General features: G+C 47.7%; 1 protein-coding gene across 1 annotated transcript in view; it reads left to right on the top strand.

The window, feature by feature from the left end:
- The window catches only part of LOC144176121 (endoplasmic reticulum transmembrane helix translocase-like), a 141,554-nt gene that overhangs the window by 77,975 nt on the left and 45,130 nt on the right, over positions 1-18,449 (top strand). Inside the window, exons 17-18 of the mRNA XM_077705196.1 lie at positions 10,852-10,948; positions 13,528-13,778. Of these exons, the coding sequence (XP_077561322.1) occupies positions 10,852-10,948; positions 13,528-13,778 (348 nt within the window). The remainder of the gene's footprint in view (positions 1-10,851; positions 10,949-13,527; positions 13,779-18,449) is intronic.

Genomic DNA, 18,449 nt, shown 5'->3' with positions numbered 1-18,449 from the left:
AGAAAACATCATTTTCAGCTCCTCCGTGAAGAGTACATACCCCCTTTGCAAACCAAACGGAGGGGAAGATGGGTTTCAATGGGCTTTCAATGCAAAGTAGGTTAGCTGGTTGGCTGTATCGCAGTGGACAACCTCCTTTTGCAGTGTTGTCACCATGGCAACAAGTTAAGCATTTTTTTTACTTAAATTTGAACATTTCTGGCTTTTTTTTTTGTTTTATCTTGCCTGGCACAGCAACTTAGTACTCATACGTGCAGGTGTTCATTGCCAAAAGTTTGCATACCACAAGGATGAAAATGAGCTACTTTGAAGCTTGGTAGAGTATTCTGCATAACTCCCAACTTCAATGCAAGAGCATATTTTTTTACTACTTTTGACATTCAAGGCATCTAATATTTCTCGCAGCACAGCCAGTATGCCCTAAGCAATGGTATCAATAATTTCCCTAAAAAAATCACTGTTAAATGCTGCCACAGTAACGTACATTTTTAACGCAGAGAGCATATTTTATACCTATATTACTAACTCAAACCTGTTTGCATGAAAATTACAAGTGCACAGGAAAAAAAAAAAACGTAGCACAAGAAAGGCGATATGGCTCGCGCGCATCGCAGCGCACGCTTACCGCGACATATCGTACTTTGATTATCCCTGATATGGCTTGTCAGGTCGCTTTTAAGATTAAATCTAACGTCGCAGGCATTAATTACAACTACTGGCATTCAATCGTAACCGGTTGCCCAGTCATGTGATGCTCCAATGCGCGTCGGCTATGCCGTGCGCGCCGCAGCGTTTGACGCGTCGACCGTTTCTTTCTCAAGGCTAGCGAGCCCACAGTCAAAACACAGCAATAACTAAGCGTGTAAACATCGCAAATCCGACTAAAAGTTCACTTCACGAACCGCTATCGCAAGCGCGCACACCGCGTCACCCACCAAGGTCTGGCGACGGTAGAGTCACGCGCACCACGAAGCGTTCGATGACCTCCGCCTTTCGAGCCACACAACTTCCCGTAATCTGGCTCGTTATATCTGGCATTCCCATCGCGATAACGTGCGTGTTGAATACCACAGATTGAACAGAAACTCGGCCGAGCGAAGCGGCGAAAATGAACTCCATCCGCTCGCTACGCAGCTCAGGCGGCCGCCATCTTGCGTTGCGCCCGCGACATCCAATCAGGAGGGTCACTGTTCTTCGCCCCGACCGGAGGACCAATAGCGCTTCAGCATCTATTTCTAGTTTCGTTTGTGCGTCGTTTCTTTTCTGCCGTTTGTGCGTTTGTGAATGAACGAGGATACAAGAGACGAGCGGAACCGGAAAGACGATTGCTCGGCCGATCTAACCATATCAAAATGGCCGCGCCCGGTGGCACCGTTGCGGAGATAGAGCGCTCCGAAAATTGCCGTTTTTTCGCCCTTTTGCGCTGATAGTTTGTCACCGCGCCTGACAAAAGTATTTTTTTATGCCACTTTGCGACGTTTTTCAGCGTAAAAACTTTGCAGGCGCACAGAATAGGAAACATAGAAGCCGAATATGTGGGTTTCAAAAAAACGATGTTTTGGTCATTTTTCCGAAGTTGAAAGCCGCGTCCCCCCTTAATGAAATTCGCAATATAATTAATTTTTTCAAGTTTTCTATCAAAATTTTGCTAAATCCATGTATTTTTATCTCGATTTTACAAAGCAATTTCGTGCGGCGCTCCCGATTTAACGAAGTCACGGCGAGAAAGGAAGAACGAAATTCCGATTGAGGCACGTTTTATTTTGCCTCTCAGAGCCTACATTGAAAACATTCAGTACTCGCATTGACTCTTAAACGGCTAAAATGAAAGAAAAGCGGTGAAATCTGCGGTTGACAACCATTAAAAGCGATGAAAGAAGCTGCTCAAACCACTAGTGGTCATGGACGGTTGAATAGTGCGGCCACCATTTTGACGTCTCCGTCGTTGCCTACGCCAGCGCCCTCTATGCTTAGGCTGCCAAAGCCTACTTCAAGCTTTTTTCCTACGCGTCCTTCCTCACGGTGCTGCTGCTCTAGGTTGTGCTCGCTAGGTTGTGCTCGCTGAATATTTTGCTCATGCATCATTAGGTGAGTCTTGTGAGTCTTGTAGGAAAGAAAAGTGTTCTGAACAAGAGCCTGAGGAAGTGTCGGGAAAACTGACGGTAGACCGATGGCCACCGAAGTGATGGATGCCATCGACGTTCTGCGGAGGCACGCAGGCGCACGCGAATGTGTAAAAGCAAGCCTTGTTAGCGCTGTCAGCATACGAGGTCAAGAAACGCCAAGCACTGCTTACGGACTTCTTCACTACGGCTTAAACATCGAGTGCTGGTGGCAATAAATTGCTTTCTTTGAGCGTGGTCGTTTTTGTTTCACCCGTGTTCATTAGACAGCTGCCGTCCGGAGAAATCGGTTTCTTTAGGGCTCAGTGAGCATAAAAGTAATTGCTTAATCGAATTTTGCCGGGAGATACTTACTGTAAGCTTTCCGCTTTAGCGGGAGCACGTAAGCACTGCTACACACAGTCCGTCCGCGTGCACTCCGCTCAACTCTCAATCATGGGTATCTCTAGTGTCGTGGTTGCATCCCGCGCCCATACTGCAGAGTTTTTGTACATGAAAAAAGTCTTTAGAAAGTTTCACAGCACTCTTCCTCTGTTGGCCTGCCGCACCCCTCAACGCCGCGCCTAAGCCTACCACTGAACGGACGAAAAGAGGCGTAACTTCGAACCAGCACCTCGCCGGGGTGAAGTTCATGGGGCATGGACGCAGGTTCAAATGACTAGCAGCGGCTTTTAGTATTGACTGCAATGAAAAAAATAAAAAGTGGAAACCTAGTCAGCTATCACATTTAATGAGGCGTTGCGGAAAAAGCACCGGTTTTACGACAACACATGAACTACCGTCGGCTATCCGAATTACATAGCCTAAGTGTTGAAACTCTCAATTCACACAGTTTTCGCGGCCAGTTTTAGTACAAATTTTGCTTTAAAGGGACACTGAAGTGAACTTGTCAAGCTCCCGTTTTTGCTTGCGCTGCGCAGACTGGCTCAACTCAACACACTTTTCATCGTTTATCCGGCTGACAAGTCGGTAATTATTTTATAAAGCCTAAAAGAAGAAAAACTACCACGGGCAGTCTGCGGCGGCCGCACCAACTAAGCTGTGACGTTGGGAGGAGGGGGCACCGTGATTGGACGATGCCCAGGCTAAGCAATCAAACAAATTTCGGTTTCGGTTCTGTAAAACATGTTTCACATCTGATGGGATCTTTGGATGGGCATTCTCAATATCCCAGTAATCGTATTACCGCACTTCTGCCATGTTGTCGGCTGTAAAATGCATAAGATAAGCCTCCCAGGACGGCTTGGTATCGTAGCATTCACGAGCTGAGGCCTACGCAGTGCATGAACGCCCTCCGCGTCCCCGCAGATGCTCAAATACATGCGCTTTTCCCCCATATTGGAGCTTTCCTCACTCATGCCTGTATCGTAAAAAGCGTGTTCGCACCAGGCCAAGGGTCTGTTGATTCTGGCCTGTGCCCGCTGCCTGCAAGCAGTCGGTGCTTATGGCAACAGCACGCCAACGAGAACTCGCTAGCGCGCCAGTGCCAGCCTGCGCGAGTTCTGTGGACTAGTTCGTGGAGCAATGAACATTGCGGCCCAAAAAAAGATGAACTCAGTATAGAAAACATCGGCAAGAAACGAAAAAGTAAACTTATAAAAAAAAAATAGCATGTACCCGCGAGGATTCGAACTTGCGACTGGCAAAACTGTAATGACATTCCTAGCGCTCCAGACCACTAGGCCACGCACGGGGGCTGCCCTGACGATGGAAATATAAGGTATATAATGTATAACCAGTTTACACTTTTATTTAGTTTTAGTATTTCAAGCAGTTTAGGTGACTATTTCTTGTATTGCACTCGTGCAGTAAGCGTCCCCCGAGTTTCCACAATAGCTCACGTCTAGGAATTGCATTTCGTAGACGGAAAAGCGTTCGCAGATGCGTAGTCGTGCTGCTGACCGCTGTGCTTGTTTGCCCAGCGCAAAAAAGTGCTTCCCGCACCCTGGTTTTACGCTGTACGGTAAAAATATCAGTTGATATTATTTCCTTAGTACCTATATTGTCTTCGCTGACTCTTCTTCCCCTTCAAGAGGCCTTATATTTTCCTACTGGCGTACCAGTCAGCGAAGCGTCGCATGTGCGCTTGTGCAGCGCTTGTGTGAAGCGACCTTGACTTGGAGCTAGATACAGTGTACAAACTAACGAAGTAAAGAAAGGCACAATCTTCCATCCCCAAACGTGTTGTGGCGTAGTTTCAACTGATCGAGCGAATTGCGACGACCCGTCGGCGGCCGGCGGACTAAACGTTGGGCCGACTGACTCGGTCACGGAAGGTCGGCGAGCCGTGCAGTAGCGCAGCAAATTGCCAGCTCCTCTCCTACTGACGTCACACGAAAACGCCACAGAAAATGGGCGAGAGTTCAGAGAGGAGGACAGCATTTTCGAATTGATTTTTCTACTAAATAAATTCGCGTAAACGTGCTCAGAGTGGTCGAAACAGGGCCTAGGGACTCCGGACTACAATTTGCGCTCGTAATCCCGCATTGTTTACAAATCACTCCAGTGTCCCTTTAAGTGGAGAGGTAACTACATAGCAGTTGTTTCTGGGCAATGGGCAAGGCTTTGAAACCTCAATAGCTGGTTAAATGAACTGTAAAATCGAAACCTCGATTTTACGAAATTCTCGATTTAACGAAATTTCCGCGCGCAAGTACGACTTCGTTATATCGAGGTTTAACTGTATAATAAGGAAAACAGACAATAGGCATGCGACACCCTGGCTACTTCTCTGCACTGAACCTATTACATACCATGGGCTGAGGCCGACAAAATCCAACGCAAATTAAACAGGGATTAGAAGCTTGCAGGACAGCCGATTTGCACCTAAATCTAGTGCATACTCTTTGTATAGCAGTAACAGTGGTGGGGTAAACAATGGAATTTGCGGGCAAACATGTAGACATAGAAGCAGTTACCAGCTGACACTGCCACTTGTGTGGCCCTGTTTGTCGTGCCATAACTGATGTTTCAGAAAACAATTACCATCAACCGTAATAAAAAATACAGCAGGTGTAGAAGTCCAGCCAGACACAGAGTGCGAACGCTGGTCCTTCAGCAGTATTTCAGCACTATATGAAAGTGGGTGATAGATAAGGTAACCAAACGGCCGTCTGTTAGATGGCAGCAGCCCTGGTCAGCAGGCTATCTTTAGTTCTACGTACCTGCCCTGAGTACGTCATTGCTGACGTCATGAAACATATGATGCAGCAGGGCAATTGAAATTTCAGATGAAATTGTTTAACTACAGTGGAATCTCGGTCATACGAATCTGAAGGGGCGGCAAAAATATTCGTATCACCCGAAAATTCGTATCATCAGAAAATGAAAAAAAAAAAATGGAATAGTTCCGCGCATATGACAGGCGTCGGCTCATGCCGTGAAGAGGTGCAAGTAGCTTCAGTGACCGCTTGTAACCTATTGTTAAAACGCTGCTCAAGGTGTAAACTAAATTGCTCATGTGGGAAAGGAGCTCACAGTGTGTGAGAAAACTGCGCTATAAAATGCCATCCGCGCCAAACATCCGCGGAGGTGGCCCAGCCAGCTTCCTCCATGTGCGAGCGCTTCGAAATTGCCGCCATGAGGCACACGTCTCCCCATTGGCGCAAGTCGTGAGGCTCCTCCCACTGCCGTTCGCGGCAACCGATGCAGAGGCTGGCACCGGGGTGCCGGCCCGAATCGTCAACTCGGTAGTCAAAAGAAAGCGTGCTCATCGTCGACGCGACGTGCGCACACGAACTGCATGCGATTCGTGCGCGTCGGCGTTGCGCGCGCGTTATTTTCACGCCCGCGTTGACGATTTCGCCCCCGCTACAGATTCTACCTCGCTCGGAAAATGACGCCCGATGCCGCCATGTTGCCACGGGCAATGCCGCCGCTTGCCGCGCCGGGGGCAGCATGCGGGTGGTATTCGCAGCGGCACGTTTTCGTGAGCAGAAAACGTTCCATGCGGTTCACACTTCAACATAATCGATGCGAAAGTGGCGCAGGCAACACGGCAAGGTGACAACGGGGTAACAGAGCGCGGGGCATAGACCTCAGAAGCGAGGAATGCGGAGAAGGCAAAATGGCGAAGGTATTCACCGTCGGAAATGAGGGAACGTCTGATTGCTGTGGTTTATTCAATAAATGTAATACAAAAAAGGAAACTGGAGGCACCCGAGCTGCAGCCAGCGGAAACGAAAGATACAGAGAGGAGAGATTGTAGCGGGAGATAAAAGGGAGGGAGAAAGACCAGGCGTCGAGAGGGCGAACCAACGCTCCCGCCTCCCGTCCACGCCGCAGTCGTCTGCTCGCGGCTCGCGTGTTCGTATCACCCGCACCGGAGTGGTAAATGTGTACGGATCATCCGAATTTTTTTTTTACATTGCAGACAATGCATTTTCGCCGGGGAATTTTGAAAATTCGTATCACAGCGAAATTCGTATCAACGAATTCGTATCACCGAGATTCCACTGTATGTCGTGACCGCACCTATTCAAAATCGTTCAATTTGAACGATAGCTTGGGAGCCCCTTTTCATAGCGTTCCAGGCGTTGCTGGGAAAAGTAAAGCTATTTCGAGTTAGCTCAGAAAATGCCCTTTCAAAATCAGTTTTGTTTTCATTTTTGCAACAAAAACATGATTTTTGACAGGGTGTGGAAAAGGGCCGTGGTCATCGCGCGTCACTGATACCAACGAAGAATGTGTGCTACTTGTAATTACTCTGCATAAGCATTTGGCTTTTGTTATCAGGGCACGAATGGTGATTTAGAAAATGATTTCAATCGTTAGGTTTGCACTCTGACAGTAATAATCCCTGAAATCGGCTGAAAATGTCAAGCAGCAAGCAGTGCCTATTTGCAAAGCTAATTTATGATCTTAGGCAGTTTTATTGCCTTAGCGCACATTGTTCTAAGTTGCGTTGTAGTTATACTTACCACAGGACCATTCGCGAACAGTTTACAACAGTTTTGGTTTTGTTTCTGCATTGCGAAATTCATATTTGGCGCCACTATGCAGTTACCCAACTTCAGGCCTACCTGCCATGGCACCTTGAGTGTCCGCAACTGATCCTCGAAAAAAGCATGCCGCTCCTGATTTCAGACAACCCTGACCATATTTCTGTGATAAGAACTTCCGATGCAAGTCAAAAGATAACACCCAGTCGCCAGCTACTGTACTTACCCGATTCTAACGCGCCCCCAATTCTAACGCGCACCCGATTTTCCTGTCTAAAAAACCGAAAAAACTTGCACCTCCGATTGTAACACGAACGGAACTGTGTGAGCAAGAAAAACGAATGCGAGAGAAACGGTCGATTTATTTCCCGAAGTAATCTCACTCCTCTCACTCCTCGTCGCTTTCCGCTGACCACAACGTCTCGTCCTCGGTGCCGCCAAGAGCATTCGTGATGCCACACTTCTGAACGAACGTTCAACCATGGTCGATGGGATCGTGGCCCACGCCTCGCACGCCCATCCCGCGACCTTCTCCAGAGCTGCACACTTCAGCCAACCGCTCGTTTTGAACGCGCGAGAGCCGCTGCTGCCATTGCTGTTATCAAGTGCGCAAGTGGAACGATTTGACAATTTGTGTGAACGCCGATAGAAAAGCCTAGGCGCTTATGCTTCCGGTGTCCGAAAAACATGGAGGAAGAAAAATCGTTTCTAGAAGCTTTGGCGCCATCTTCAGATGGCGATGGCGATAAGTGGGACAAAATTTCCGCTGTTTCGGCAGTTTCAGTTTCGTATCCGATTCTAACGCGTAAGATTTTTTGGCCTATTTTTCCAGAAAAAAAGTGTGCATTAGAATCGGGTAAATATGGTATCTGTTCCGACGAGGAGAGCACTTCAAACCGGCCTTACACACCGCCAGCTGTTCGCCTGCCAGTTTCGTTTCCACACGAGAATATCTCCAGGGGTCTAGTGTTGCCTCTTAGGGTGCGTTCCAATTTACCCTTGAGACGGTTTCGTTGCCGTCTTCGCGGACAGTCCGCCATTTTAAGCCCCGTTCCAATTCGAACGAAGCAGTCAGCGAAGACTGCTTCGAGGAGACAGCATCGAAGTCAGCAACGATGCAGGCTACCTTCCTGTCTAGACTAATAAGTGACTAATAAGAAAAATGACATTAAGTAGTTAAGACTTTAAGATACCGAATGACATTATTTGGGCGGGCCGTGCAACACATGAATATGCAAAGGCATTGAATGTGTTGGGCATGATGGTGATAATGACCAAAAAGTGAAATGCACTCATATTTCAGAAGGTTTTAGCGTACAGAAAAACGTTTTAGAAGGGTTGAAAATGTTTCTTGTGAAAGAAAATGTTATGAAAAATAGGGTTTTCTAAAAAATGGTGTGAGCCGTTTCTAAAAGTGTCTTCAGCAGCTGCCGTCACCTTCCAGTGGTAGCTAAATCCGAAAAATTCAAAACGATGAGTAACACTTTGTTTTGCCTTTTGCCGCTTTTAGTGAACTTTGTTTTCTTCGGAACCTCAGGACCAAGAGTGCACAAAAAATCGTCTTAGTTCGAAGTTCAATTACGTTTCTGCGTCAACACTGTGGTGATGAGAGTTTCATTGGTTTCATTGAGTGGTCATCGCTTTCGAGAGTAGGCAGAATTAAAGCGGTCATGACGGCGAATGAGTTGTGTGGAACTTCTTAACTCTTTCATTACCACGCCTATTCAAATCGATCACCGGTGATCGATGATTTATATTGCCTATTTCGACATGTTGTAGTCGTTTCTCGTACACCTAATGCAGCCAGTGATTAGTCTAGGCATTGCCCTTTTAGAATCAGTTTAAATTTTCCCGCTCCGGCGACGTTGAGATTTTTGGCGGCGTTTTTTGCGAGCTGAGGTGCGTGTGTTTTTGAGGAAGGGGCGTGGCTGCTGCCCTTGAGAAAAAAGCATGCAGATCGTCGCTAGGCTGCATTACCATAATATTTTTTTTGTCAAAAGGCTCCCGGCAAGTCAAATACCAAATAATGCGCCCAGCTTTGTAGTCCGACAGCGTTGAGAGGTGATAATTACTTGAAAATGGCCCCAGCTATTCACTAATATCTTTGGTTCGGAGAAAGGGCAGCTTCATTCTCCCAAAGCTTATTTCTGATGGTCCCCCGCATGTCTAGCAAGTGTGCCTGCCATTTTCAACCAGTTTCCAGAAGTTTCGGTTTCGTTTTTGCATTGCGAAATTCATATTTGGCGCTACTACGCAGTTACCCAACTACAAGCTCATTTGCCATGGCGCCTCCGTTGCCCGCTACTGCTCCTCAAAACAAGCATGCCGCTCGCGCTTCCACTTTATCTCTGCCTTGCTTCTGCAATAAGAGCTTTCGCTGAAAGTCAAACGATAACACCAAGTCGTCGGGTGTCAGTTCAGACGAGGAGAACGCTTCCAATCGGCGTTGAACACCGCCAGCTGTTCACCGGCCAGTTTTGGTTTCATACGAGGGTATTTCCGGAGGTCTAGTGTCGCTTCTTAGTAGTACTGTCTATTCTGACAGTCTCCAACAGCCTTGTATTTGTTTCTCTTCAAAATTGTTAGGTGGTGCTGCAATGTAGTAGGCTCGGAGTGCTGAAGTCGTTTCACAGCCCGATGGCGGCTTGGTGGTGAAAGCTTGCTGGGCTTGATTCTAGCGCATCGTACCTTATTCCTGCAAGCAAGGCTATTATGGTGAGTCAGAACATGATAATAAAACGCAAATGAAAGTTCTGACTGATGAGCGATCATCAGAACGTCAACAAGCATCCACCAAAGAGTTTGGTTCTCAACTCCAAGCGGATTTTTTCACATCGCTTGCTTGCCTTCAATATTGTGCTGGTCATAATCGTTGACAAGGTGTTTTTACATCACGTGGAGGCTAATTTGGGCCTTTAATAATGTCAAACCACCAGATTTCTTCTAGAGAACTATCCAAAATAGCAAAACTTGAAATAGAGGTTGGGCTTCACCACATTGCATGGGCACCACGTGGGCTAACATTTTCTTTTATATCTGACAAATTGCACTGCGCAACTCAATTTTTTTTCTAGGACGGGTTTTTGAAATATCTACCTACAAAATGTATATTCTAAATTTTTTCTACTACACGTGGTTTATTATACACAACTTACTTTTTTCTTTTTTCTTCGACGCGTGGACAAAAATTTCGAATTCGATAATTTTTTTTGGAATCATTATTTAGGAAAACATTAATAAAACTGGTGTCGTTGGAAAGCGCGTGGAATAATCTGCATTGTATGTCACTGCAATGTGTGCCTAACCAATATGTATAGCACAAAAAAATGTTTTGTTAGACCCTTCAAAATTGGTCAATTTCCCGCGGTAACGAAAGAGTTAAACAAGAAATGACATTAGAGTGAATGGCATTAGATTTTTGCATGTAGCAGCGAATTAATGGCATTAAAACTTACGGCATTAAGTACTTAATGTTATTTTTCGTGTACGTGTTGCATGGGTACAAGTCTGTCTCGCGACATAAATTGAATTTCTAAATGTACCGCGTGTATCCTTTTTTTTTAGTTCTAAGCACACATGCTTGATTGGCCACTTGTCATGTCCGTGGCCCATTTGAGGGGCCCATTTGTGGGCCCCCTGTGGATTGAAAGGGCCGAGGGGCTGTGGATTACGCTTTGGAAAGGAACAGTTTGCACCCTCACCCCTCGCTGAGTCGAATTGGGGGTGCGCCTGTTGGCACCGTGGGTGGAGCGGGGTGGTGCTGACCCTCCGCCCTGGCCCTCTCGCAGGAGCAAGTGATCACGGCCCTGAAGAGCCTCGGCTTCGTCACCCTCATGTGCGGGGACGGGACCAACGATGTGGGTGCCCTGAAGCACGCCCACGTGGGTGAGTGGGCCACTCCTGGTCGTCCAGCTCGTGTCCAGGGCACGGTCCTTGCCGACACTCCCGGCATTCAGCAGCTCCCACTGGCCTTGCCGACACCAGACGCTGCTCTGTGCTCAGCCCACGTTCCTATCATGCCGGGTGGGCTGATCTGTCACAGGTGCCGGGAAGACAAAATGCAGCTTTATTCGAGGTGAAACAACTAGCCGTCGGCAAATCCAGCCATGAAAGACGGGAAAAAAAAAAAATGTCAGAAATATTTAAAAACTTTCAAATTTTGCACTGCATTGATGTAGTATGGACAAGAGTGGCGTCATATGGACCGGCTCTAGAAACAGTTGCCAGTGTTTAAACTGCACATTAGCATTCAAATAATACGATTATACAGTACAAGTGGCTGAGGAGTTGCCACTGCTTCATCTGTTTTCTTTATATGTCAATTACTTATTTGAAGTTTGCAATGAAGTTAGCAATGAGATTGGTGTCATTGTTATCTGGTCAGAGCAGTCTTTTCAATGAACCAAACTTTTATTTTGTCTTTACGGCCTGTTTGAAGACTGCCGAGCGGCCAGCACATACTAAATATTGCATTTTATGTGACTGTCAAAACTGGGCACAAGCAGCCTAATCGAGGTCTGCATGCATTGGCTGGGCAGTTTTCTTTCTTTTCACACTTCGAGATGCTTTTATCACCTTTTAGGATTGTCAACAGCAAGCGTGCTGAGGCCAGATTTCTCAACCACGCTCCCTTTTCTCTTCCTCGGTTGATACCTCAGTGCTCATATAAAAGAACCTTTCTCATCTATCTTGGCAGTACTGCCATTAGCTGACACTGAATGAATGGAAAGTCGTTATTTTTTGTAGGAGGCTCTATTGTTTCCTACGTGCTCAGCAGCGCAATGCCTTAGCCACTGAGCCACTGCGGCGGGTCTCTGTTCATTTCTCTTACTTTTTATTCATTTGTCCAGAGTCTCATTTGGTGTAGAATGGAGTTAAATGTTTATCAGCTTAGGTTCAAAAAGGACCATTTTGCCTATCTCTGGTCTTCTCTGGGTTGTTTTTCATGACTGTGATAGTGTTGTACAGGGGTGGAAGTGCTGCTCCATTTGCTCCACACTGCTCCAATCTGCATTTTCTGCTCAGGCAGAATTGCGCCGAAACTGCTCCAAAGCGGCGCATCAAGATGTGGGGCAACTGTGAGGGGATGTTCAATGCCAGTCGCATTGAGCACGGAGCAGTTCCGGGCTCATTCGTACAGCTGTCATTCAAAGCCTGGCGCACTCTGGTGAACTCCTTTAAAAGGGCCATGAAGACAAAATGCAAGTGTGCTTCATTCAAAAGATTGCCTCGTTAGAATCATGCTGACACCATTTTTAACTTAAGCTTCGCTCAAATAAGCTGTATAGTTAGGAAAAAATGTCAATAGCCATGCGACCCACTAGCTCATTTACGGCAACAGAACCTATGATGTCATACCAGCCAGCTCTTCGATTGGCGGAGGCCGGAAAAAGCAAATGCAAATTAGGCAGAACTCATAAGCTTGCCGAACGAGCTATTTGTTCTTAAATTTAGGGCACGTTCTTTTTATATCAGTAAGAATGGTAAGAGAAACAGTGGAAGTGGCTCTACAGAAACAGTGGCTCTAGGTTTGGCTCTAGAAATCTGCTCCCAAACAGACTTAAACTTCTCAGAAATTCGCCTTTTGGTGCTCCAAAGCTGCTGCATAATCACCCTTTTACTGCTGCAAAGCTGCTCCAAAAGGCTCAAGCCTGCTTCCACCCCTGTATCACGAACATTTATTTTTCATTTGTCTTAAATCTAGCTATTCACAGCATTGCTCAGCTCTAGTTTTCTCCTAGTTATTCCACTGTTAGCTGTTAGTTTTAATTATGGGAACTTAATTGGAACTTAATTGGGGGAACTTAATTCATCGGAAAAGTGGTCAGCTTAGTATTGATCGAATGTTGAGTAAGAACAATTAAATGTTTGTCTTTTGTTTTCACAAAAAAATGAAAAAATTGCAAATAAGTGATGTCTGACTCTAGAAATATGCTTCCAAGCAGGCTTGCTGTGCTCCAAAATTCTTCTTTTGATGCTCCAAAGCTGCTCCGAAACTCCTCTTTGATTGCTGGAAAGCTGCTCCAAAACAGCATTATTCCTGCTGCCTGAGCTGCTCCGATGGACTCAAGCGCGCTTCCACCCCTGTGTAGTATCTAGAGGTGACTAGATGTACCACGGAGAAACATTTCATTGCTATTTTCCATCAAGCTGACTAGCTCAGAAGTTGCTTGTGGCTGCAAAAAAACTACAATACTACCGTTAAAAGCTTATTTAAAGTTATTTTATCAATAGAAAAGTGGAGCTCCGGAAGACCTATTTGTCAGGGATTGTTTAGGAACTCATGGAAGACGAACAAGATAAAGAATGTTACCCTTTTCTGTTGATTCTGGCTTCAGGAATGAAAAGAAGCCACGCAGCTAGCCAGGCCAGGCAGGAGGGGGGAACGTTGCTAGCTGCAGTGGCAGTGCCCACGACGGCACGCGATGGCAGTGACCGCTTTCCCCTGTCCCTCCCTGTTGCAGGAGTGGCCCTCCTGGCGAATGCCCCGCCCACGCAGGAGAAGGCCGGTGGCCGGCGCAAGAAGGACGAGGGTGGCAGCGCCAACCACGCCCACCCGGATGCGGCGGACGGCCAGGCGGACGGCGCCAGCAGTGCAGTGAGCTCCCGTCTGGAGGCAATGGCTGCCCGCGGCCGCGTGGGCAAGCGGCCGGACGGCAAGCCCAGTGGCGGGCCCAGCAGGACATCTCGGGCCGAAAAGATGGCTGACGCCCAGGTGCCTTTTTTCACCCGCCCTTTTGCTGTGCACCCCAGCTAGCCTTTTTCTCCCAGTAATAGTTCCTGGGGTGGCTGGCGTTGCAGTTTCCTGCACCCATGCAATGCGAGTCTTACTAGTCCACGCCAACGGATCGTCCGAATACCTTGCTGTCCTTAGCCTCAGTTTTCTTTTTCTTTGCTTCTCCTGTCCCTTGCCAAGTGCGAAATGAACATCATGAGAGGCACAATGCAATCCATAGTCAACTTCTAAGCTCATTTATTAGGGCTGTGCAAATCGTGATTTTTGTTTTAAAAGCAAATGACAATTTCGCTCAAATAGTTGTGAACTGAAGCGAATACTCATGATTTCCAATAAGAAAACTGAAATTTACGATTTCTCGAGCATGTTTCAGTAACTGGCTCATAGAGAAAAGTAAAAGGCGCATTCCAAAGGCTTCCTGTGGCATGGCATTTGCCATCCTTCTCGCACACAAGCCATCCTCGGTGTTCTCAGTCTTATAACGCGCTGAATGTGGCCAGCTGGCCAACGGCCTCAAAGCGCACAAAATGTGTGCGTAATTTTCTTGTCCTCTTATGTCCTGGGACTTCGGTCAGGCGCTCGCAAATTACATGGGACACACTTTTAGGGGGGGTGCTCGCAGATCCCTTGAATGCGACAGTTACGCAATAAATGTGGCAGGGACATACCGTATTTAGCGTAATGAACCCGCTAAATGAACCCGCAGACTATTGCAGTAACATGCTGTCACACTACAGTACGCGCAGAAATGCTAAAAACGCTTTCCAACAAAAAGAAATCTCGACAGTAGCAGAAGACGTGAGTGGCAGTGCCGGGCTCACAACTTAAAAATTGTGCGCTTGCGGAGCACACCTGCTGAACGCAAAACAAAACCTTCTTGCACCATAGATAGATAGATAGAACTTTATTCGAGCCCTTGAGGTCACCGTTGAGGCGGCCTCCGACGGGGTGGTCCCTTATTCACAGGGCCCATAAACGGCCAACACCTCCAGGCCCCGGGCCACTAGGGCCGCGTGGGTCGTTGCGGTGGGGCTGGACCGTAGGATCTCCCATCGCTCTTTGGGGGAAGGGGGTAGGGGGGTGGTGGTTGGGAATGGGATTTGTGGGATGGGGGCTTTGAGTGACGTACACTCTGCGATGACGTGTCGCAAGGTGCCTTTTTCTTGGCGACAGAAGGGGCATGTGTCTTCATATTGTTGTGGGAACATGGTGTGTAGTAATTTTGGGTGGGCCAGCGACTCCGCTTGAATTCTTCTTAATATTGTCTGTTCTTTCCGTGTAAGTGTACAATGGGGTGCCGGCAGTGTGCGCCTGTCCTCCCTGTACATCTCTGTTATCGCTTTGAAGCTAGTGACGGGAGTCGGGTCGTCTTCTCCTCCACTCGCCTTCCTGTGTGCCCGGCATGCTATCTCTCGGGCGTAGTAGTCGGCAATTGTGTTGCCGATTAATGAGGAGTGAGCGGGTGTCCATACGATCTCGACTACCCTTTCTGGTGGCTCTCTCTTATTCATAATGTGTGCTGCCAAGAAGGAGATCGTGCCCTTCCGGTAGCTGCTGTAGGCCTTCTTGCTATCAGTGACAACGACTTCGACGCCGGGTTGAAGCAGCGCTAGTGCCATGGCCACTTCTTCCGCTGTGGTTGGGTCTCGTGTCCTCGTAGATGCCGTGGTAATTAGTCTGTTTCGAGACGTTACGGCCACTGCTGCTCTGTCGCTTCCCTGTAGTAGGGATGCGTCCGTGTACAAGACGTGAGGGTTGTCGCCGAATCTCCTCTCCAGAGCTGCTGTTCGCGCCTTTCTTCTTCCCTCGTCCTCTCCCGGCGTCATATTACGTGGAATGGGCTTCGACGTGATTTTTGCTCGCCAGTGTTCTGGTATGAGGCCCGGTGTTGGCATCAGCTCGATCTTCCATCCGATCTTCTGGAGGACCCTTCTGCCGTGTTCGGTGCAGCTGAGTCGCATCCTCTGGTTGGACAGGTGGGCTTCCACAAGCTCGTCCACGGTGTTGTGGACTCCCATTTCATGCAGCCGTTTGGTGGACGTGTAGATGGGGAGTCCCAGGGCTTGCTTCGTTGCCTTTCTTATGAGTATGTCTAGTCCTTCCCTCTGTGTCTTCGTTAGTTGCAGGTACGGTGCTGAATAGGTGATTCGCGAGATGACGAAAGCCTGAACAAGGCGGATTGCGTCGTCTTCTTTGATGCCGCGATTCCTGTTGGCTACCCGTCTCAGCATACCCAGTACCTGTTCCGTGGTGGTTCTGATCTTGGCAAGGGCTGCGTCCGCTTTACCGTCGGTCCTCAGTATGAGCCCCAGTATACGGCATTGTTGGGTGGGCTTTATCTCGATTCCGTCTATTTGAACAGTGATTTGACTCCTGGTCTTCTTGTTAACACCTGGCTGAACTACTAAGAGCTCGGATTGTTGGGGGGCGCAGCTCAGCATAACAACATTGGTGCTTGCAAACAAAGCACAAAACATACTCCGCACTCCTTCCCTGCTCTTTCCTGTGCTGGCTGGTTCTGGTAGCGCGTCAACAAAGCACTAAACATACTCTGCACTCCTCTGCTCTTGCTGTTCGCGACTTCGCCAATACGCTCCGTGGTTTTGTTGTTCAGCTGTGTTCCGAGCTTTTTTTGTGCTCCTGGTGCGTGCCGTGCGATGGGCGAGTACATGAGCTACACAGCCGGTTTTAAACTGAAGGTGGTGGGGCATGTGCTGATGCATATGGAAACCGCGTGGCTGGGCAGCACTTTAGTGGTGACCTATTGCATGTATGCTGCGGGTGAAAACTAGGTTTTTGGGCAGTGAACAGGGATTGCCATGCGTTTCAGGGTCCCAAAGAAGGGAAGTTGTGGGTGTCGGAAAAGAAATTTTGGAGTGCCTTGACGGCACGGAAGACGGTGTGCTTTGGGCCGACAACAAATGTGATGCGGCAAGTGACTTCAGTAAGGAGGACAGTTCCTTGTCGAATAGGGGGCCACGAGAATGTTGGGAATAAAAAAGAAATTGATTATATTGTAATTACCGTAAAAACCCGCGTATAATACGGACCCGCGTATAATACGAGGTGTAATTCGGGGATAGCAAAATCAGAAAAAAAGTTTTCATCCGCATATAATACGAGGTAAAGAGCACAGAAAATATTTATTTGCACTGCAGTTACCCTTCAGTCATTGTCAGTTTTCACTGGCACTGTCTCCCGACGTCCATTCAGCCATCGTCAGGTTCGCTGCCGCTGACTCCTAAAGTCGCTTTGTTGGAAATGTCTTCCCACAGAACGTGGTCCTCAGTGCCATCAAGGGCGTTCGAGATGCCGCATTTCTTAAAAGAGCGACTGATGAGCTCCTCTGGGATGCTGGCCCACGCATCCACGATCCAACCACAAAGCACCGCTGGAGAAGCCCGCGTCAGCCATCCGGTAGCTGTCACTTACGGATCTCCTGACCTCATCCACTCTTGGTAGCCGGACCTGATGCAGTCTTTGAAAGGCTTGTTAATGCAAATGTCTAGCGGTTGCAGCTGGGATGTCATTCCTCCTGGAATGACAATGAGTTCGATGCGGGGTTCGCGCAATAACTTCACGGAATCGACCAGGTGGCAGCGAAAGGCGTCCAACACGAGCACTGACGGGAACCCCCAACAGTGCTCCAGGCCGCCGACACCACACAGACTTTATACAGTCAAGCACCAGTTGCTTTCTCCACCCGCGAATGCTGCATTCGATGACGCCGAACTGCCGTCCTGCGGCGCAATTCCTGATGGTCTCGGCACATAAAATAACTTTTCTTTTAATTGCCGCTGAATACTGTCTTCGTGTACCCGACATCGTGATAGATTTGCGGTGAACGTGCCGATCCTTCGCGGGGTCAAAACAATCAAAATGACCCCGGCTGAGAGAAGCAGCAGCCAGCTAACGCCACCGCAAGATGGCCCACCCTCCGCTGAAACCGAAACCGAAAGTGCAAATTTTCGGCTGAAAACTTTGGGATCCACATATAATACGCGGAACAAATTTTACATAGTAAAATGTGGAAAAAAAACCTCGTATTATACGCGGGTTTTTACGGTACGTGTTTTTACGAAAATGGCAAGGCTCTGACAGCGCTTCTCTTAGCAACTTTATTATATGAAATTTCAACTTTTAAAACTATCAGTTTTTTCCCGCATAATGAACCCTCCCCCAAATTCATGCCGAATACTATTCTGGAAAAACACTGGATTCATTACGGGAGTAAATACGGTACCTTTAGCAAAAATGTCACACCAGACCACGTACTAAGGCGGTATTTATTCACACCCTACCCATACGACACCCCAGTCACGACATTTTTGCATGGTCCCAAGGAAGTTATATAATCGAGGTGCCACTGTGTTGTTTCATTCCTATCAACGGCACGAATGGGGAACGCGGAACATTTGCTGCAAAGCGTGGTGATGGCTGTTTTGTTGATGCTGCATCATCTGCATGTTTTTATTATCGCATGGAAAAGGGGAAAGTGCCAATGCTGCTGCATTTCTCACTTGTGAATCGCTAATAGGTTATAAAAAATTCCAATGCCACAAATTAAGGATAGAAAGTTGAGCTAGTCAGTTACTTGGAGACATTGTGCCAGCACTGAAAGATGGGACGCAGGCTAGAAATGCATGGGAG

This window comes from Haemaphysalis longicornis, unplaced genomic scaffold (genome assembly GCF_048455015.1).
Source record: "Haemaphysalis longicornis isolate Haplotype H1 unplaced genomic scaffold, Haemaphysalis longicornis Haplotype H1 scaffold_1, whole genome shotgun sequence".
Classification (NCBI taxonomy): Eukaryota; Metazoa; Arthropoda; class Arachnida; order Ixodida; family Ixodidae; genus Haemaphysalis; species Haemaphysalis longicornis.
This window is presented reverse-complemented; position numbering and strand designations above follow the sequence as displayed.